At 35.7% G+C, this 21,071-nt stretch overlaps 4 protein-coding genes and 1 pseudogene across 8 annotated transcripts; 2 read left to right on the top strand and 3 right to left on the bottom strand.

Annotated features, from left to right (window-relative positions):
* Positions 1-1,654: 1,654 nt before the first annotated feature.
* LOC107937120 (B2 protein) lies at positions 1,655-4,413 on the top strand. Its single transcript, XM_041116881.1, has 6 exons — positions 1,655-1,980; positions 2,506-3,093; positions 3,193-3,293; positions 3,627-3,710; positions 3,814-3,924; positions 4,049-4,413. The coding sequence occupies exons 2-6, from the start codon at positions 2,517-2,519 to the stop codon at positions 4,091-4,093; spliced, it is 918 nt and encodes a 305-aa protein (XP_040972815.1). The 5' UTR covers positions 1,655-1,980; positions 2,506-2,516; the 3' UTR covers positions 4,094-4,413.
* A 221-nt stretch (positions 4,414-4,634) lies between these two features.
* LOC107937121 (transcription and mRNA export factor ENY2) lies at positions 4,635-7,175 on the bottom strand. Its single transcript, XM_016869943.2, has 5 exons — positions 7,013-7,175; positions 6,841-6,928; positions 6,658-6,752; positions 5,218-5,294; positions 4,635-5,138 (listed from the first exon to the last, which is right to left on the bottom strand). Coding segments are annotated over exons 1-5 (336 nt in total). The 5' UTR covers positions 7,015-7,175; the 3' UTR covers positions 4,635-5,064.
* Positions 7,176-7,383: 208 nt separating this feature from the next.
* On the top strand, positions 7,384-10,382 carry LOC107937119 (protease HtpX homolog). 3 transcript variants are annotated; one of them, XM_016869940.2, is made up of 9 exons: positions 7,384-7,626; positions 7,709-7,766; positions 8,068-8,135; positions 8,235-8,414; positions 8,665-8,761; positions 9,245-9,354; positions 9,446-9,579; positions 9,646-9,829; positions 10,077-10,382. In XM_016869940.2, exons 1-8 carry the CDS (start codon positions 7,384-7,386, stop codon positions 9,779-9,781), a joined length of 1,026 nt encoding a protein of 341 aa, XP_016725429.1. In that variant the 3' UTR covers positions 9,782-9,829; positions 10,077-10,382. The 3 variants fall into 3 exon arrangements, 2 of the variants coding, with proteins under 2 accessions (XP_016725429.1, XP_016725428.1); XM_016869939.2 differs by having other exon boundaries at positions 8,065-8,135; XR_005929979.1 differs by lacking the exon at positions 10,077-10,382 and having other exon boundaries at positions 8,065-8,135; positions 9,444-9,579; positions 9,646-9,788.
* LOC107937107 (uncharacterized) lies at positions 10,310-12,206 on the bottom strand (annotated as a pseudogene).
* Positions 12,207-14,933: 2,727 nt separating this feature from the next.
* LOC107937088 (uncharacterized) lies at positions 14,934-18,461 on the bottom strand. 3 transcript variants are annotated; one of them, XM_041116878.1, is made up of 5 exons: positions 17,352-18,461; positions 17,039-17,180; positions 16,371-16,581; positions 15,764-16,282; positions 14,934-15,648 (listed from the first exon to the last, which is right to left on the bottom strand). In XM_041116878.1, the coding sequence occupies exons 3-5, from the start codon at positions 16,465-16,467 to the stop codon at positions 15,065-15,067; spliced, it is 1,200 nt and encodes a 399-aa protein (XP_040972812.1). In that variant the 5' UTR covers positions 16,468-16,581; positions 17,039-17,180; positions 17,352-18,461; the 3' UTR covers positions 14,934-15,064. The 3 variants fall into 3 exon arrangements, with proteins under 3 accessions (XP_040972812.1, XP_016725394.2, XP_040972813.1); XM_016869905.2 differs by having other exon boundaries at positions 16,371-17,180; XM_041116879.1 differs by having other exon boundaries at positions 16,371-17,117.
* Between the last annotated feature and the right edge of the window lie 2,610 nt (positions 18,462-21,071).

Raw genomic sequence — 21,071 nt, 5'->3', positions numbered from 1 at the left:
TAAAATAATAAAAATTAAATCCTTTAAAAAAAAGAAAAAAAGAAGAAGCTGAAAGTAAAAAGCATAAATTTGCAACATGTTCATAATTTAAACATCATGCAACCTACCTTGTTAATTTTTTTTAAATTATTTTAAATACGATTTGAATTTTTATCAAAATATTTTATATATATTAATTATTTTAATAATGGCTACTTAAATTAATTATATAAAATAAAAAATTATTAAATATAAACATATTGACGAGCAATGATAAAAAATAGTTACTAATAAATATATATATTTTTTCCTTTTCTATAACAGCAATGTCACATTTTCTAATTAAAAGTGTCGCATATGATTTTCTGGTATTTTTAAGCAAATTAAAAATTTAGGCAAATATGGTAAATAGAAGCATGAGGATTATTTTTCGATAGAATAAAAAATTAAAAGAAAAACAGTCTCACGAAAGATTTGATATAACTCATAATATCAATTTAGAGTGTGATTAATAAATCATTAAAATTTTTTATTTCATTAAAAATAAAAATTTTCAACATTAATTAATATTTTAATATCAAATTTTCAATAAAGAAGTGTTGAATAAAATAAGTAGGTAGGTAGCTACTTATAAAAAATATTAAATTGATTTTATTTTATTAAAAAATTAAAATAAATTATTTTAAAAAAAGAGATATTCAAATTATCATATTTATCTTTTATTCAAACTATCTAAAATAATTTAAATTATAATTTTTTAATATAAATTCGGCACTTATACAATTTAACAGTAAAAATATAATATTAAAATTTCAATTATCAAACACACCTTAAAATTAAAAAAAAATCTTTTAAAAATAAGTATTTATTTTTATCAAACAATAAAATTATATTTAGTACTTACATTTACTAATTTACCAAATAAATTTTAATATAAATCAACACTTATAAAAATTTAGTACTTAATTTTTCAACACTTAAATTTTCAATTTATCAAACAAACCTTTAGTTAAAAGCTTTATATTAATATTTTTTTTATCAACACTTTGAATCTATTATATATAAGTGCTTGACAAGAGTTATGATCACTACTCTAAATAAGTTTTGATGACTTTATATTCTGGGGCGAAAGTCGAAACTAAAAAATTATTTGGGGAGCTAAAATTAAATTGTAATTTTTAAGATAGAAAAATATAATTTAACCAGTTTAATAGATGATATCTTTATAATTTATAAAGGAATAAATCAAATTTTTATATTTTTAAGGGGGCTAAAGTACAATTTTATTTTTATTAATTTAAAATTTTAAAAATTTTAAGGGAATCATATGAAAAAATTTTCATTTTAGGGGGCCGGACCCTACTAGCCCCTAATTTCGCCACCGGTTATATTAGTATAAATAGATATTCAACTAAAGCTATGCATAGATAGAGTGTAACAATTATCTAATTTCAAAAATATTTTCAAAACTAGACTAGTTTTCAAATTACCCCGAACTAACCCAAACCCATTTTATTGTTGGAAATATTAATAAAAATAAATATTTATATTTATATTTTATAATTAAATTTAAAATTAAAAAATATCTTTTTATTATTTGAATCGAATGGAGCTGACCCGGTATAAAAAAATTCAACTAATTAATAAATGTTTTAGACGCGACCAGTGAGGGGCGTAGAAGAATGAGAACTAAACCCTCACCGCACTTCCTAGATTTCGAAACACTGACACCACAAAAATTTTTGTTTCTTTGGTTATAAAAAAAAACCAAACTGGGCAAAAAAGCCGTAAAATACTAGATTTGCAAGGGGCATTATCGTCACATCAACCTATAAATACAATGAAAAAAATCCACCACAGTCGAGAGCAGCAATCCAAGCGTTGATAAAAAGATAAAGTGCTCTTGCTTTGTCTGTCTATTCCAATAATCCTTTAAATTGGCTTCTATATCCTTTGAATCAACCTTTGCTAAGCCTAAAGAAGCTTTACTCTTCTCAGTTGGTAAAGTCCACTTCTCTTTGTTTACTTCTTTGTTAAATCTGAACATTATTTTTTATTGTTCTTATTTTTTTTAATGATTTTGATTTTGATTTTGATTGTGTGAGTCTTGTTTTTAAGTTGATTATATATGTGGGTTGTCTGATTTTGGTTTAATTTTTTTGTATTGAGTTTGGATTTGGAAAAATGTTGGTTGCTTTTTGAGTCAAGTGCAGTTGACTTTTTAAGTTTTGAGAAAATGTTAACTTCTAGGTTTTTTTTCGTTGTTGTGTTGATATTTCTCTCTTTAGTTCAAGTGATGGTTCAGTTCTTGAGGTTTTATATGTTATTGGGTAGAAATTGAAGCACCTTGCTTGATTTAGTTCTTTTGGAAGTGTTTGTTAGCTTAGGTAAAAGTTGAAAATGAAAAAGAAAAATTAAAATGCTGTATCTTTGCCTCTTTTGTGTTTGCTTAGTTTTTGATCTATTTCTGTCTTTTCTTCTGTAATTTAACAGTTCTTTACAATCTGTGTTGTGTTCTCTTATAAGGGATTTGCAAGATGGAGAGAGCAAATAACTTTTGGCAGTTGGGAGATGATCTTCGGGGACTAGCAAAAGTCGCAGAGGATCACAAATGGTTGATGGCTGCATCGAAACTGGCTGAACAGACGAGGACAAAGGGTGAACGCATGAACAATCTGGATCTTTCCAAGGGTCCAGCTGAAATGAGGACAAGGGATAAATTCGGGTTCCAGGAAGACAACAAGCTCGAGAACCTTAACTTTAATATGTTGAACTTGGACTCTAAGGTTGGGGATAATGTAAGCAAAAGTTCTTTCCAAAATGGTATGTACAATATGAATGCTGTTTACCAGAAAAATAACAGTATTAGCCTTGGAAACCCTACTGGCAACAAATATATGAGCAACAATCAGAGCAACAAAGATGTCAACAATAACAGCAGCACCAAGAATAACAACAATGGCAATGAGAACAGTAATGCAAACAATGCCGTTGACAAAAGATTCAAGACTTTGCCTGCAACTGAGACACTCCCAAGAAATGAGGTGCTTGGAGGGTACATCTTTGTTTGTAACAATGATACGATGCAGGAAGATTTAAAGCGCCAGCTATTTGGTAAGACTTGTATTCTCATTGATGTTATTTTTAGTTCATTAACTTCTATTATCAACATTAGCAGGTAGAATTCTTACATGCTGTTATTTCATTTAATAGGCTTACCACCAAGATACAGGGACTCTGTTCGGGCAATTACACCTGGCTTGCCTCTATTTCTCTATAACTACACTACTCATCAATTGCATGGTATTTTTGAGGTTTGTTCCCCACTTCATTTTTTTCTAGCATTCCTTTCATTTACTCTATAATGCTTGGAGCTCTTGGTTGATTAGGCAGCGATAGTATTTCACTTTACCCATTAGAGTTCTCTCTGAATGTCTGCATTTGCCTTGGTTTTACTAGATTAAAATTCATTGCGTAGCAAGTTATGATTTTGTTATGTCTTTCTTGTGATTTTATGTGATGGTAAGATTTAGCAGTGATACTTTTTAATGGTGAGATGAGATTGCTCGAAGAAATAGATGTGATGATCATTTCAAATCTTTTCTTCGCCTCTCGTATGCTGTTTATGGTTTCTTTTATATGCACAGGCAGCAAGTTTTGGGGGTTCTAACATTGATCCAACTGCTTGGGAAGACAAAAAGTGTAAAGGCGAGTCAAGATTTCCTGCTCAGGTAAAGCTTGGGTTTTTATGGTTTTTAGGATCACTATTGTTAATTTTCATGGAAGATTGCACTAACTCTACCCTTTTTTTTTCCCTTATCCCCTAATAAATAGGTGAGAATCCGTATTAGGACACTCTGCAAAGCATTGGAAGAGGATGCTTTTCGGCCAGTCTTGCACCACTATGATGGTCCCAAGTTTCGTCTTGAGCTCTCTATTCCTGAGGTATGACAAACCTTCAAGTTTTCCGCAACATTTGCTTCCATTCCCACATATATATCATGTAAACTTTCCTAATAATCAAATTCTTTTAGTCGAAGCTCATGAGTTTCAAATTGGACTTTTGCAGACTTTGGACCTACTAGACCTTTGTGAACAAGCTGGCTCTCCATAAGCAAAAATGTTAGCTGAGTGCAAATGTAGCAAGGGTTATGCAATTCAGCTGCCTGCTTCTCAAAGATTTTTCATGGAGCACAAGCTATGGCTGTAAGTCCAGTTGGTGAAATCATCTTTGGAAAATAGTAGTGGGAAATGACATTTGCCAGCTGAATAAATGCATTATTATATCTTGTTAGCTTTGTAAAACCTTTTTGCATTATTATATCTTATGAATTAAAACCCTATAAAATTAGACTTGCAAGATGTGAAAGAGAATGATGACTGTGTAATATTAAAAGCCCTCAAGAAATGAAGGTCATTTGTGCTTTATAACTATCTCCTCTCTTACTTGTGTTGCTATGTTATCTGAAAATTCTCGAAAGATATTCCATTTTCATATTATTGATATATCACCCAAAGCACATTGTTGATCAACCTTTGTACTTAAATATGAGTTCTAGCTGGGCAAAATAACCATGATATCAAGAAACCCTGATGTACGTTTCCACTGTAAATGCTCTTGTTAACAACAGATTAGGAGACTCAAACCAAACACCTTAAGAAACAACATATTTTACCAAGAATTCATTGAAACATGCCATAATAGTTTATCATCCATAAGGTCAACCTTCCCAAGGAAGATGAACAAACTTGACTTCAATCAGAGGACTAAAACCAGAGGTTTTTTGCTCCAATGTTTCATCTAAACCCAGGAGCTGACAGCAAACAGGGAATAAATACAATAGTAGACAACTGGAAACATCTATAACTTGCTGATCCCCTCGCAGCAAGATTGGATGAACGAAATTCCATCCAACTTGCTGTGCCTGCGAACACTGATAATTCATTTGACCTAATGGTATTCTTCTATTTCAAGTAAATAACATCACCTTAAACAAAACAAGGCTTCCATTGAAATCGATCTAGCAAGTATGAACAGCTCTATTGATTTCCCACCACTTTGCTATGACCAAAGTATGCTGATGATCAAAGAGCGGCAGACATGAGAAACGTGCGAATTCTTTGCAATAGCTCAGCCTTTACGGAGTCAGGAACGGAAGCTGCATAAGCTAGGATTTAACCAAACCATGCATATATATATCACGATAAAATAAAGGAAAAAGGAAATTAGATTCTTACCTCTGCCTTTTGGGGTGATCAAATGCACGAGGTCATCTACAGTGACATTAGTTCTTCCTTTCTTCTTAACATGTGCCCTGCCGTTCATCAAAGTGAAATAGGTTTCATGAAGAATAATCAAGATTGTACACAAAGACTGAGGTACACAAGAAATTAAATACACCAGAATCAACTTAAATACGTAAAGGAACAAATAGTTCGTTGGATAAATAACTCATCTTTTAAGGGAAAAAGCCTCTACTAGTACAATTATCTATTTTGTGAAATGGCACTTCATTTCTCTTTTTGTCTATCGTTGAGAGGAAAAAATAATAATAGATGTTGAAGAAGTAAATGTTGACAAATGAGTTACAAAGCTTCTCATAACTATCAAGAATAGTTCAATACAAAGATGCTTTGTCAATCTCCAAAAGCACCACACCATACCATATAGCTAGAGCTAGATACAATTCCATGCATCATTCATATGCCTTAAGCATCTTTCATTCATTATCGTAATAGAAAGGCTTCATTAGCAATTTGGCCCTTAAATCATACCTCAAATCTCAGATTGGTACTTCAAGTTTTTGTTGTTTTTTTTTTCTTTTGACATACACTATCAATGTTGTCTTAGTTTACCCTAAAAAAAATACCAGCCAATAAGAACGTGACATATAGATGTTCTTATTGGTCGCTGTGCACTTTTTAAGGTAAAATGAGATGAAATGATAATTTTGCTACCGCTTTTGACCAAAAAAAAAAAAATTATAAATTCCAATTTGGGAATTGAGGTATAGTTTACGGACCAATTTACTAATAAAGGTCAATAGAAAACACTATTATCTTTCAGTCAGTCAATGTCCAGAAATGCAGCATATCTCTCACATTTTGGACATGGTCCTGCAAATTGTGTCTATACAGGGTAGCAATCAACAGAGAAAGAACCTTCGAACCCACAACAAAGTTATTCTCATGGATTAATATCTATCTTACTCAGACTTGGTTCCTTGTAGGTCATATCCCCATATCCGTGTGTCAAGCATAAGTGTCTGATACGGATACTTCAAGAAAAATGAAGAATCCAGCAACATAGATTAATAACTTACTCAGAACCGATGGTTGGCAAAAGAGGGAAGTGTTAGTTAAGTAATGTTACATGAGATGAACTAATTAGTTCAAAGTACTCCATTTGACTTTACACTACCAATGCACAACATTAAACTACTTAAATTAAGTATTCAAAGCAATCAAATTGCCTTAATACTACCAATGCTCAACATTAAACAACTGAATTCCAAGTACTCTAATTTCTAATTTCTAATCCTAATTCCCTCATCTATGAGTAATCTTCAACATTGTCTCCACTCTCCACTATCAGATACTAACAATGCAAAGTTGCTAACCCTTTCAAACACTTCAAACAATAACTTGAAACAAAAGGAACAGTGAAAAGTAGAAAACCTGCAAAGAGCTTTCATCTCATCCTTCCAACCACAGTCTATGAGCCTTTCTCTTAACAACTCCATTAATCTCTCTTTTTCCCCACTCTCAATCAACTGCAAAATTCCATCAAATCACAGTAAATAAACTAAAAAAGAATACCCAACTTTTTTCAATAATCAAAAAGAAGAAGAAAAAAAAAACCTTGATGTTAATAATTTCTTGAAGGGTGGGTTCTTTCCCTTGATCTTCTGCAGCATCTGGGGTTGGTGGTCGATTTACTGAATGTTTCCTGTTATGAAAAAAAAAAAAATTTAAAGATTCAATTTTGATTATATATTGTTTACTTAGATTTAAATAAAATTAAGAGCTTTACATGATTTTGACGACAAATGAAATTGAAGAAAAAAAGTTAATCCTGGAAACAGCTTAGGAACGAGAATATGAGGGGAAAAGGACGGGATTTTTATTTTCTCCCCTTGGTGAACCGCCATGTGAAACGACAACGTTTAGAAGGACAGAGATGATGGAAGTGTTTTACCATATTTGTCCCTGGGATTAGTTCGAAACTACGAAAAAACCTAATACGTCAACGGCCGGAAGACAAAGAAGTGGCGCCAAATGGTTACCATAAAACTACAAAAAATATCTTTGAAAATTCATTAATAAAACGAAAAATATCCGAAGAATTTTAATCTCTTCCATAAACACTAAACACTTGGTGTTGGCGTGTTTTCCGTCTAATCAATGGCTTCTTTGGTTCTCTCTTCTCTCTGTTTCACTTCTCATAAGCCTTGTTCTTTTACGTCTTCGCTCCGTTTCAGCTTCGGCGCTCTGACGGGATCTAGATTCGCCGCTCCTTTAACTGTCGGATTCCGACCGGAGAAGAGGAGAAATGGAAGAATTAGGGTTTCGGTTTACTCCAGAGCTTCTCCTCTTGTGTTTCGGGACCTCGACGCTGATGATTTCCGGCATCCGCTCGATAAACAGGTGGGGATTTATGTTGCAAATTTAATTGGAGAATTTAATTTAATCAATTTGTTTGATTTTATTTATTAACTTTTGGTTGCAGAATACGCTGATCCTGAAAGCGATTCCAGGGCTTAACGAACTAGGAAGAGCTTTACTAGGTAATTGCTTTTACTAATTATTATTTGATAGTTTTGAATATTTTTTAGAAAATTCAAAATTAGACAGTAAATACAGAACTAAATTTCATTGACAAAGAGGAAATTGTAAGATGTAGAAGAAAATTCATGTAAGCCATTTATTTTGTTCTTCGAAACTGTGTCTTTCTAATTTGGATTTTGGAAGCAAAAAAACAAGTTAAAGGACTTTTTTTTAATTAAAGAGCAAAACAAATCCTTTTTATAATTTATGGTAAATGTTGAATGTTAAAGTAGCTTTTTTTCCCTTAATGCTTTGTAGCAGGAACTGTCACAGAGCAAATCATGCTTCTTGAGAATATAGGGACTTCAGTCCTTGTTTCGAAAGATCAGGTTATTTGACGTTTAGAAGACTGTTGTTTAAAGTTGTTTTGATCAGTTGTATCCAACGCAAATTGTTTCAAACTATTGTCTTTTAATTTCTTGTATCAGCTTCCTGAACTTCATAAAATGATGATTGAAGCTGCGGGAATATTGAATATTGAATCTCCTGATCTCTATGTTCGGCAAAGTCCTGTTCCAAATGCTTATACATTAGCTATAAGCGGTAAAAAACCATTTGTTGTCATTCATACTAGTCTTGTGGAGCTTCTGACACGAAACGAACTGCAGGTCTTCACTCCTTTCTCATTCTCTTTTACTAAATGACTTAAACTCGCTGTCCATTTTGGTTTTCCCTTTTAGTGTATTGACTGCTGCTTGAATCCTTTAAGACACTAGTTTTCTATGACAAAATGTTTCCATATTCATATATGTGATTGTAAATGTCTAAATCAGACTAGATGTGCTTTATTTTCCATAGTAGTGCTGTGCTTTAAAAGATAAAGTACCATTAATTTAGTGCTTTTCAACTTTGAAATAGGCTGTCTTGGCTCATGAGTTGGGTCATCTCAAATGTGATCATGGTGTGTGGCTTACCTTTGCAAATCTTCTCACTCTTGGAGCCTATACTGTTCCTGGTATGATTTTAGTTCTTTCCATCAGTTGTGGCAACTTAGCTTCTGTGATACAATTTTAGTTTAGCTAGAGCACATTATACTCGAGAAAGCATCTCAGACAAGGCAAAGGAGCCTATGGACTTTTAGGATAAGTGATTTTTTGGTTTAGTCTGTTGCAGTTGACCTTTCGAGGAGGGCTTTATATATTGTTGTGGAGTACATTATATGATTGAGAAAACAACTTGGCTGGTATGTATCTTGTGGTGTTCACTGAGGAGAAGAACAAGAGAATCTTGAGGATGATTGTCCTTACAGGAACTAGGATTAACATTTTTGATCTCCTATTGTAGTGTATAAAACTTTGGTGGCACATTATCCTCCAAAAGATTTATTTTTTCCCTAGACAACTCAAGCTTTTGGCTATGAGTCTGTGGCATATATCTGTAATAGTGTTCTACTGCAGATAATAAACAACATGGCTTTGAATGCTTTTGTTTTTCACAGGACTTGGTGCCTTTCTAGCTCAGACTTTAGAGGAACAGTTATTCCGTTGGCTTAGGGCAGCAGAGCTTACTTGTGATCGTGCAGCCCTTCTCGTTGCACAAGATCCCAAGGTATGAAATATCATTCTCTGAACCAACACAATCTGCAATTATATAGTTGAGATTTCATTATCTGATTTTCTTTGTGGTGCACCTACAAGAGGTTGTCATCTCTGTTTTGATGAAATTAGCTGGTGGCTGCCCATCAATGGCTGATCAGCTAAATGTGGATGCATTTTTAGAGCAAGCTCGCTCTTATGATAAAGCTTCTTCGAGCCCAGTTGGGTACTATATAAGGTAAAGCATTAAAAATTGGCCTAGAATTTTCCTTTTGGTTGTGTCTAATTAACTAATGATGTCCAGAAATGCTCAAACGCGGCAACTTTCACATCCTCTGCCTGTTCTACGTGCACGTGAGATTGATGAGTGGTCAAGAAGTAATGAATGCAGAAGCCTTCTTAAACGTGCAACTCAGATGAACGTTGTAGAAAAAGTTTAGCTCTGGTCTGGACCTTGAGAAAGTCAAAGTTGAAAATAGCTTTAATAGGTATGCGTTGCATGGTTTTTTTCAGAATATTTTACCCGCATGTCTTTTTCTTTCCTATGTTTTACAGTACAGTCTATTTTTTCCTGAATAACAAAGAGCCTGCAACTCACCATTCACAATTTTTTTATTGCTATTACCTTGCATTTGTTTCATTTTATTACATGACCTATAGTAATAAACACATACAAATTGCAACTTATGCTTTTTATTATATTAAATCAGGATTTTCTTTTGGATGTTTTTCCAGATTTTGACTTTGCCTTGCAAGATTTGGTTCCCTTTATGTTTATAGAAGATACTTTGCCAGACAGAAAGAACACAGAAAATGGAGGAAGCTTTTGCCCAGAGCATCTCTAGCAGTGGTAAAACATTTGTCTGTAAAGAACCACAATTAGTTAGAGTCTAAATTTATGGTAAGAGAATTATATATAGTTCATCTTTGTAACTATGATACAGATTGTTTTAACATATGCTTCATACTCAAAAGAACAGAATACTGTATATCGTCATCCAAAAGGATAAAGCAAATATAGCAATTTTTTTTTCTTTTAAATCCTGTAGTAAATACAATGCTTGCTTGGTTAATATTTTCTATGGTGTGCCCTGAATTTTCCACTGTTCCCAACTTAATAGATATGGCATTGGCATATAATTTTCGGCAGAAACAACTGTTATTCCATTCAGGGATTGAGGTTCTTTGCTTCCACTACAGATTGGTGCAAGTTCACCAAAGGGTTTCTAATCCACTTCGTAAAACAGAATTTTGATGTCAAAAGAAAAGGCTTGCTCAACTAAGTAGCTAAAGAATTGCATATGCTAGAGCTCATTACCATAGAATCACTATGAGCAATAACAGAGAAATCAAAATGTTCGGATTGATTATGATTATCAGGCCATTGGAGGAGAGCAAGACTACATTGTCAACCACAGGACCGCAAAAGATACCATCTTTTGTCTGACTTGTTGTGAAGCTTGAAAAACTGATTGGAGTAGCTCTTGAACCTGCCTTGAACTTGATCAAAGATTTCTCTGCTGATCCTGTCCCATTACTTCTTATCGTAAAATTCTGAGCTACTGATCCGGCTCGAACTTCTACGATAAAATCTCCTTCACAGGCATTGTTAGCATCTCCTAGTGTGAACTCCAGATTATATGCAGAACCTTCTGCAAGTGTTACTTCGTTATGTATGCCAGCTGAAATACCTGATACAATCTCCACTGCAGCATTGCCATGGGGCACAAAGAAGTGCTTGGAGCTTATATATTTGATTGTCCCAACCACGGCCCATTTTCTTAACGGTGATTGAACTGGACTTAATGCAGAATCAAGTAGAATCCCCTCAGTGGAGTTGCTTAAGAATTCCGGGCCAAATTCGAATCCTCCATTCAGCAACAGGTTATCTGTGTCCAACAAAAATATGCAAAGCTGTTAGGGAGGATAATGGAAAAAATCTTCAACATATTCCAGATTCCATCTGAATGTTATGAGCAATTGTTAGTACCTTTGGTTTGAACCAGTTTTTCTACTGCTTTGACAAGTAATGAGTCAATCACCGGCCAACATGTGGAGTTATCATCAGATTCAACTGCTTGGCTTTCAAAGACGAGGTTAACGGTTTCATCCTGACCAGCAAGACCTAGGTACTGGCCATAGCTCTGCCATGCTTGCTTCCCATAATGCTGCTTGAAAGAGAAGATCCCCTGATTGTCTGGTCCTGAAACTATTATTATTAGCATTGGCTGAACAGTTCTGATCATCTGGAGCTAAAGTAAATGTAAGTATATATTCCATGTAATCGCCGTTGGCTTGGAAAGTCTGGTTGATTTTGGCATCTTGACCCAGTTGTATGGCATGTCCATTATCTGGCAATGCCATGGTTCGACCAGCTGTTACATACTGAACTGTCCCTTGGAATGTCCATCCTGGGATCGTGTTGTTTTCATTCAGCAACACAAATGGGACATTGCTGTTTCTGGTCAAGTTCTTTGGTGGCGACTCGAAGTCGGAATTCTGAAGATAATCTGTGAATAAAGTGAATGTCTTACACTTGAAACAATTATATGCTAAGCCAAAGAAGGGGAAAAATAAAGAAAATGGAGCTTTGTTTACCTGCAGATGCAAATCCAAGGAAGAAAAAGTGGAAGAAAATGGAAAACAATACAGGGTACTGCATCTTTTGGATTGAGATAGAAGAAGAGGAAGTCATTAAACTGACTATATATATATGGAGGAGTTGACTTGGAGTTTAATTGATTATCAAATTAAAAGTCCTACGAGTTGCTGCAATGGTGGATCCATGTAGTCATTAGTTGACGTCGAGCTGGCCAGTTCACATTTAAGAACGTGAAACATAAAAAGGAATTGTGGCATGTTATATATTCTAAAATTGCTGATATTTTAAAGACAAAGACAGTCAAATTCTATGCACAATAAAACCCTTCTTTCATGGATGGGGTCCTCCATGAGAGCAAGTTCAAAGTCAAAGGATCCTACAGCGATTGGAATTTGGTATTCATTCTCGATGAGGAATGCTTTTTTTTTAGTTGTTGCCTGAAAGATGTTTGGGTAAGGATTGTTGGACTGTGTTGGTGATGAGGTATTGTTTATTTTGAAGGTAAAGATCATTCTCACGATTTTATTTTATTTTACTTTTTTCGAAAAAGGCATCTAATGAGAGGAAGATGATATTTTTATATGTTGCCACAGTCCAATTCTTGACTAGTCAATGCGCGTAGATTGTGCTTTTATGAAGAATGGTCATATCTATAGCAGGTTCTCATGAATGGTACCAGTGTTTATGCAAGGAAACTGAATTGCACTCATGAGAAAGCGAAGATTGTGATAATATTAGATAACTAAATTTGGAATATGTCTTGTTATTACCTAATATTTTACAAATTCAAACCCAAAAAAGTAAATTCGAGTTTAGATCCAAACAAATACAAACGAGCAAACTAGTCTAAATAACAAAAGCCCACCTCAGGCTAGTGACCCATACACATAATGAGATAAGCCTCAAAAGCTTTAAAGTTCTTTCCCTAACAAAGCACAAATGCTCTTTCACGAAGCATTCTCTCTCTTTTTTCCTTTTTTTTTTCTTGAAGATTTTCTTTAGCTCTAGTTGTAGGCACGAAACGAATAAGGGATCTAGTAACCCTGAATTTGCAAAGAAAGCTTACACGCAAAACTGTTAAATTTAGGGCATCTACCCAGGCAATCTTGAACAGGGAGCACAAAGCTTATAAAAGCTCATGCACACCACCAATAAGGTACAAAACACCCTTTTATCCCAAACCTTATTTCACACTCTCTATTGCTTATAATCATACTGACTTGAGTATTGGAGAGTGCTTCGAAGATAAAATTTCGATACCCTTTTGACCTGTTTCCCTTTTTGCAGATTGTCGTAGCTTACTAACCATCATCTCAGCCTAACCCTCAAAAATTGACATAAACAATTGGCACCATCTGTGGGAACCTGAACAAAAGCCCTGGATTCTCTTGCTAAACAACTTATCCAAATCAACACCAGTACGCAAAGCCTTGAGTCAAAGGTCATCACTTCAGGCAATTTTTTTCAATCACTCATGGTTATCGTGACTACCAATCCTCCTCACAAGCTAACAATTATTGGAAATGCTAGAATGACCTCAGACACACATCCTTTGCATTTCACTAATTGAATACGACCTAACCATGGATATAGCACCATAACCGTCCTCATCACCGAACCAATTCATCAATTTTGACTAATGTGTAGACCAATCTTGGACAACCATCTTCATTTGCAACTAATCATGTGATCCCTAGATTGAGCACTCTATTAGTCACATCCAGACCGCCGGACGTCAACAACCTATAGCAAATATTTTCATAGTTGTCAATGGCTAATGCTATACCCTTGGGTTCACAGCAGCCCAATCCTCATTCCCAATGCACGTCACAATTTCGATTCTTGTCTAATGCATTCGAAGCACAATAAAGGGCTCTAGACAGAAGACAAAGACAACTAGAACAGCTCCTTAAAATCCACATAGATGAACAAAGAACCACTACATGTCCTTCAAAACCTGTTGTGCCTGATGAAAGCTCGAGTTTAGCCATAGAGCCCCAATACAAGTAATCAAGCCAAAGCGCGCTTCAACCTCCATCAAAGCGTAAAACAAAAAGTTACCAAACTAAGGCAGTTGATCTTGTAGAGCCGGCCGTAGCCTTGAAGTAGAAGTTAAAGAATGTAAAATAGCCAACCCAGAATGACTTTTAGTGGTTGGACGCTACTCATAACCCATTATCCCTTGTTATTCGACAACTATCAGTGCCTACTAAAGTCAAAATATCGCCAGAAGTTTATGATGGCTTCATCAATCCTCTGGACCATTTGAACCATTTCAAGGCTTTTCATTATCTTAGGAATGTTCATGATCCATCCAGTGTCGTATTTTCCCAACTACACTCAAAGGACCTACTAGACAATGGTGCTAATCGTTGGCACTAGGATTGATCGTGAATTTTGACCAGTTGAGCAAAAATTTCATGGTGCATTTCGGCAGCTACAAACACACCTTAAGAATCTTAGCAAAGCTTGATGTTGATTACCCAAAATCAGGAACAGATGCTACAGGAGTATATCTGATGTTTTCATACAACAACGTTGGCAGTTAAGGAGCTGAACAATGAATGGGCGATCCAAGTGTTTATCTCATGCGTAAGATAGAGGCCCTTGAGGTATGCGCTGACAGATGCACAACCAAGTAGACTCTACCAAGTAAACGAGAAGGGTATGCGACAGTCGAAGCAGAGGAGGTCGAATTGGCTAAAGGAAAAGGGAATATAAATGGAAAAGATTTCTAATGTAGTAAGGGTAAACTATATTGTTGGGTACTCAATTATGTATAAATTTTCGTTTTGAAAATATTTTTAGATTATTTTTTAGTCACTCGTCCGTTAATTCTTAATGAAATGGTAAAGTGACATATTTTTAACTGACTAAAATATGTATGCCGATTTATAGTATTCACTTAATCTTTAAACGGTGCGTTTGCACCAATAATTACTCTTCAACCCATCCCAACCCCATTTACTTCAATGTTCTAATCTATAAGATAAAAACCCAAATATAAATCACTTCTAAAAAATCAAAGGGTTTCTAATACACTTGAATAAACAGAATTTTGATGTCAACAAAAAGGCCTTGCTCAACTACGTAGCTAAAGAATTGCATATACTAGAGCGCATTACCATAGAATCACTATGAGCAATAACAGAGAAATCAAAATGTTGGGGTTGATTACGATTCTCAGGCTATTGGAAGAGAGCGAGAGCAAGACTACATCGTCAACCACTGGACCGCAAAAAATACCGTCTTTTGTCTGACTTGTTGTGAAGCTTGAAAAACTGATTGGAGTTGTAGCATTTGAATCTACCACGAACTTGATTGAAGATTTCTCTGCTGATCCTGTCCCATCACTTCTTATTGTAAAATTCTGAGCTACTGATCCGGCTCGAACTTCTACGATAAAATCTCCTTCACAGGCATTGTTAGCATCTCCTAGTGTGAACTCCAGATTATATGCAGAACCTTTTGCAAGTGTTACTTCGGTATGTATGCCAGCTGAAACACCTGATACAATCTCCACTGCAGCATTGCCATGGGGCACAAAAAAGTGCTTGGAGTCTATATATTTGATTGTCCCAACCACAGACCATTGACTTAATGGCGATTGAACTGGACTTGATGCGGAATCAAGTAGAATCCCTTCGGTGGAGTTACTTAAGAAATCTGGGCCAAATTCGAATCCTCCATTCAGCAGTAGGTTATCTGTGTCCAATAAAAATATACAAAGCTGTTAGGGAAGATATTGGAAAAAATCTTCGACATACCCTGCTTATCATATTACGGATTCCATCTGAATATTATGAGCAATTGTTAGTACCTTTGCCTTGAACCAGATTTTCTACTGCTTTGACAAGTAATGAGTCGATGACCGGCCAACATGTGGAATTATCATCGGATTCAACTGCTTGGCTTTCAAAGACGAGGTTAACAGTTTCGTCCTGACCGCTAAGGCCTAGGTACAGGCCACAGCTCTGCCATGCTTGCTTCCCATAATTCTGCCTGAAAGAGAAGATTCCCTGGTTGTCTGGTCCTGACACTGTTATATTAGCATTGGCTGAACAATTCTGACCACCTGGAGCTAAAGTAAATGTAAGTATATATTCCATGTAATCGCCGTTGGCTTGGAAAGTCTGGTTGATTTTGGCATCTTGACCCAATTGTATGGCATGTCCATTATCTGGCAACGCCATGATTCGACCAGCTGTTACATACTGAACTGTCCCTTGGAATGTCCATCCTGGGATCGTGTTGTTTTCATTCAGCAACACAAACGGGACACTGCTGTTTCCGGTCAAGTTCTTTGGTGGCGACTCAAAGTCGGAATTCTGAAGATAATCTGTGAATAAAGTGAATGTCTTACACTTGAAACAATTATATGCAAAGCCAAAGAAGGGGAAAAATAAAGAAAATGGAGCTTTGTTTACCTGCAGATGCAAATCCAAGGAGGAAAAAGAGGAAGAAAATGGAAAATAATAGAGGGTGCTGCATGTTTTGGATTGAGATAGAAGAAGAGGAAGTCATTAAGCTGACTATATATATGTGAAGGAGTTGACTTGGAGTTTAATTGATTATCAAATTAAAAGTCCTACGAGTTGCTGCAATGGTGGATCCATGTAGTCATTAGTCGAAGTCGAGCTGGCCAGTTCACATTTAAGAAAGTCAAACATAAAAAGGAATTGTGGCATATTATATATTCTAACATTGCTAATATTTTAAAGACAAAGATAGTCAAGTTCTATGCACGATAGAACCCTTCTTTCATGGATGGGGTCCTCCATGAGAGCAAGTTCAAAGTCAATGGATCCCATGGCAATTGGTATTTATAATTGATATTTATTTATTTTCTAGTGACCCTTTGTAAATGAGAAATTGGAGGGGTATTTTTCCAAGTAAATCAAAATTGCAATACCTTGCTCCTCTATTGGTCTGAGAATTAATGTTGTGGACTGTACAGCGGATTTTAGTGTATGACGTCTCTATCGATTAGTATACCGAATTTTTTTATAATATAAGATGAGACTACAAACAGTTAATGCATAACCATTCTTAAATTTCTAACACCATTAAGATCTGCATGGAGCATAGGGAGAACCTCATTCTGTGGCCTCGAGAAAACATGAATTCCCATCCGTCTTGTGAAAGCAATACTCGCCAGCGCCCTGTTACCTTCCCTGTAAACATGCCGAACTCTTACTTCCAGGGGTGAAGTCAGGACTCCCTTTTTAGTTTAATTCCTTCATAATTTATAAAATTTTAAATTATTAATAATAAAATTATAATGAAAAATTATTTAATTTTCTAAAAATTATAAAAATATAGACTATTAAAATAAAAAAATTATATTTTTATTATCATAAAAATATATAATTTAATTTTAACTCCAAATTTTTTTTAAAAAAATTCACCTCTGCCTCATCAATTGTATTTCTAAACAGGCCACTGTTTACTTCCCATTCCAGTTGCAGCAGCCTCCTAAGGCCCTTGCTAAGGCGCTATAAGCATAATCAGACTCACGCGGCTACGCTATCCATTTCCAGCTCAACATTACTTGCCCGAATTGCAAATTTTCAATAAAGCACACACTCTATTACTTATAACCATGATAACTTAAGTATTGGAAGATCCTTTAGAGATAAAACTCCGATACCCATTTAACTTGTTCTCCTTTTTGCTTATTGCCATAGCTTACTAACCATCATCTCAACCTGTTGGATAAAATGGCAGCAACAACCAAACAATGAAACACTAAGAGCATAAGCTCTTCAAACAGCAAGCAGAAAAACACAAAGCATCAAGAGCATAAGCTCTCGGTTAACAAGCAAAAAAAAAATATGTTTGATTGAAACCGAATGATAATACCATTTTCATTTCATTTCAAAATATAGAGTTACAAAAGTGGAATGTTTACCTAACAATTTCCACTAAATTTGGCAACTTGCCAATTAATAATTAAAAAGATAAAAGCATTATAGCTATCATTATGAAAGCATATTAGCTATTATTATGAAACCAAGTTGCATATCAACTTGTTTCAATTATAGCTATCATTACAAATATTAAAAATAAACAAAATAAACAAAATGCACCAAGTTGCTCCTTTGTTGCTTTACAGTCCATGTTCAACACTCCTCCTTGGACTGTAGGCAACAAACACCAATTGATTTCCTTAGAAATTCAAACCTGATTGTGCCAAGAGGCTTTGTCAAAATGTTAGCCAATTGATCTTGTGAGCTGCAATGTATTAGACTCACTTCTTTGGATTGGACAACTTCTCGAACAAAGTAAAACTTGAGCTTAAAATGTTTGGTTTTGCCATGAAAAACAGGATTTTTAGAGATGGCAACTGCTGACTGGTTATCCACCAAAATTTCAGTAGGCTCGAGCTGTTCTTCATTCAAATCACATAGCAACTTCCTAAGCCAAATGGCTTGATTCACTGCTGCAGCTGCTGCTATGTATTCGGCTTCAGCAGTAGACTGAGCAACAGTTTGTTGCTTCTTTGAACTCCAACTGAAAACTCCCAAACCAAGTGTAAAGAAGTAGCCTGAAGTACTTCTCATATCATCAACTGATCCACCCCAGTCACTATCTGAGTAGCCAGTTAATTTCAGCTCACTTCCTTTCTTGAACATTACACCAAACTTCAAAGTACCTTTGACATACCTGAGTATTCTCTTTGCTGCTTTCAAATGAGTTGTATTGCAGCTGTGCATGAATCTAGACAGTAGACTAACTGAATGCATAAGGTCAGGTCTGGTTGCTGTCAAGTAAAGTAAACATCCAATCAGGCTTCTATACTCCTTTTCATCTACCTTATCTTCATTTCCAAAGCTGCTTAGTTTCTCTCCCACAGCTAATGGTGTGCTCACTGGTTTGCTGTTTTCCATATGAAACTTAGTGAGAATTTTCAAGGCAAATGCATGCTGGCTGATAAAAATGCCTTGATCAGACTGGTCCACTTCCATACCAAGGAAGTAAGTCATGATTCCCAAGTCTGTCATGTCAAACATGTCTTGCATATTCTTCTTGAACTCCTGAATCAAATCGACCCTGCTTCCAGTCACTAATAGATCATCTACATATATTGAGACAATCAACAAAGTCTCATCTTTGGACTTCTTTATAAACAAAGTTGGCTCACTCAAACTTTTCTCGAAATTGAGCTTAGACAGGTAAGCATCTATCCTGTCATACCAGGCTCGAGGAGCCTGTTTTAGTCCATAGAGTGCCTTCTTCAGCTTGTAAACCTTGTCCTCCTTTCCTTGGACTTTAAATCCATCAGGCTGTTCAACATAAATCTCCTCTTTAAGGAAGCCATTCAGGAAAGCTGACTTGACATCAAGCTGATGGACCTTCCACTGTTTCTGTGCAGCCAAAGCAAACAGGAGCTTTATGGTGTCCAGCCTTGCTACTGGAGCAAATGTCTCCTCAAAATCAATGCCAAACTGTTGATTGTACCCTTTAACCACAAACCTTGCCTTGTGCTTGTTCAAAGAGCCATCAGCATTGAATTTGGTCCTGAAAACCCATTTGACACCTATGACCTTCTTCTGATCAGGTCTGTCTACCAGATCCCAAGTGTCATTCTTATGGATCATGTCGATTTCAGCCTCCATAGCCTTCTTCCAGCTCTTGCTTCTTGCAGCTTCTTCATAGCTTGAAGGCTCAACAATGGCCACATTGCATCTTTGGTAGATATCAGTAATAGACCTGGTCCCTCTCACAGGAGTATCATCTACATTGGCATTACTGACTTCATTTTCTGCCAATTCCAGATTGTTGTCAATCTGCTCTTCTTCAAACTGACTTGTGTTAGAGCCATCTAGACTCCAAAACCTTCCTTCATCGAATTTGACATCCCTGCTTACCAAAATCTTCTTGGTTGAAGGATCAAATACTCTGTAGCCCTTCTTGCAGCTACTATAGCCAACAAATATACCAGGAACTGATCTCTTCTCAAGCTTGGTTCTTCTTTCTGCAGGGACAAGTACAAAACACATGCAACCAAACACTTTTAAATGGGAAACTGTTGGTTTAAGATCATACCATGCTTCAAAAGGAGTTTTATCATTTAAAGCATGTGTTGGCAGCCTATTGAGCAGGTACACTGAGGTGTTGACACCTTCAGCCCAAAAAATGTTTGGAAGCTTGCTTTGAAACAACAAACACCTGGTCATGTTCATCACTGTTCTGTTCTTCCTTTCACATACTCCATTTTGCTGAGGAGTATACACTGTGGTCAATTGATGATGAATCCCAGCCTGCTCACATAGCTTCTGAAATCTTTCAGACAAGTATTCAGAACCATTGTCTGTCCTCAAGGCCTTAATCCTGCAGCCTTTTTGATTTTCTGCCAATGCCTTGAACTTTCCAAAAACTTCAAACACTTCTGACTTTTGTTTCATGAAATAAACCCAGCAAAATCTGGTCAGATCATCAATAAACAGTATAAAATACTTACTGCCATTCAGTGAAGGAGTCTTCATTGGTCCACAGACATCTGAGTGTACCAATTCAAGTCTTTCTCGAGCCCTCCATACTTGGTTTACTGGAAAAGGCAACCTGGCCTGTTTACCAAGCTGACATACTTCACAAACAGACTCATTTGCATCAACCTTAATCATGTCCTCTGTCAAACTCATCTTGTGCAGCAAATTGAGTGACCTGAAATTGACATGGCCAAATCTTCTATGCCACAGATCAGCATTGTCAACTGAACTTGTATAGGCTCTTCTCTCAAGTTGGCTCACATCCAACATAAAACACCTATCTGCCATGGGTGCTGAAACAACTTCTCTACCAAGAATATCATTAATAACACAAGAATCATTCTTGAAAACTAGAGAGTAGCCTTTCTTAACCAGCTGACCTACACTAAGTAGATTTTGATCTATTTCAGGTACATAAAGCACATCTGAAATAACCTTGTTACCTGAACTAGTGTTGATCACAACATCACCTCTGCCTTTAGCTTCAATCAGATTCCCATTGCCTATTCTGACCTTTGAAGCAAAACTCCTGTCAAGATCCTTGAACAGGCTCTCATTTGATGCCATGTGATGTGAGCAGCCACTATCCACAAGCCAACTGCATTTGGATTTGCTTGTGGTTGTAGAACATGAGGC

Source organism: Gossypium hirsutum, chromosome A07 (genome assembly GCF_007990345.1).
Source record: "Gossypium hirsutum isolate 1008001.06 chromosome A07, Gossypium_hirsutum_v2.1, whole genome shotgun sequence".
In the NCBI taxonomy this organism is placed as follows: Eukaryota; Viridiplantae; Streptophyta; class Magnoliopsida; order Malvales; family Malvaceae; genus Gossypium; species Gossypium hirsutum.
This window is presented reverse-complemented; position numbering and strand designations above follow the sequence as displayed.

Excerpts from the sequence above, each read along its gene's own strand:
- LOC107937120 (XM_041116881.1), top strand. The coding sequence starts at position 2,517 with ATGGAGAGAGCAAATAACTTTTGGCAGTTGGGAGATGATCTTCGGGGA. Across the intron at positions 3,094-3,192 it reads TTTAAAGCGCCAGCTATTTG|GCTTACCACCAAGATACAGG; the intron begins GTAAGACTTGTA and ends TTCATTTAATAG. Across the intron at positions 3,711-3,813 it reads AGTCAAGATTTCCTGCTCAG|GTGAGAATCCGTATTAGGAC; the intron begins GTAAAGCTTGGG and ends CCTAATAAATAG.
- LOC107937121 (XM_016869943.2), bottom strand. Across the intron at positions 5,295-6,657 it reads GAGATGAAAGCTCTTTGCAG|GGCACATGTTAAGAAGAAAG; the intron begins GTTTTCTACTTT and ends GATGAACGGCAG. Across the intron at positions 5,139-5,217 it reads GATCACCCCAAAAGGCAGAG|CTTCCGTTCCTGACTCCGTA; the intron begins GTAAGAATCTAA and ends TAGCTTATGCAG.
- LOC107937119 (XM_016869939.2), top strand. The coding sequence starts at position 7,384 with ATGGCTTCTTTGGTTCTCTCTTCTCTCTGTTTCACTTCTCATAAGCCT. Across the intron at positions 8,136-8,234 it reads TCCTTGTTTCGAAAGATCAG|CTTCCTGAACTTCATAAAAT; the intron begins GTTATTTGACGT and ends TTCTTGTATCAG. Across the intron at positions 8,762-9,244 it reads TGGAGCCTATACTGTTCCTG|GACTTGGTGCCTTTCTAGCT; the intron begins GTATGATTTTAG and ends TGTTTTTCACAG.
- LOC107937088 (XM_016869905.2), bottom strand. The coding sequence starts at position 16,467 with ATGACTTCCTCTTCTTCTATCTCAATCCAAAACATGCAGCACCCTCTA. Across the intron at positions 16,283-16,370 it reads CCTTGGATTTGCATCTGCAG|ATTATCTTCAGAATTCCGAC; the intron begins GTAAACAAAGCT and ends CTTTATTCACAG. Across the intron at positions 15,649-15,763 it reads AAATCTGGTTCAAGGCAAAG|ATAACCTACTGCTGAATGGA; the intron begins GTACTAACAATT and ends TATTGGACACAG.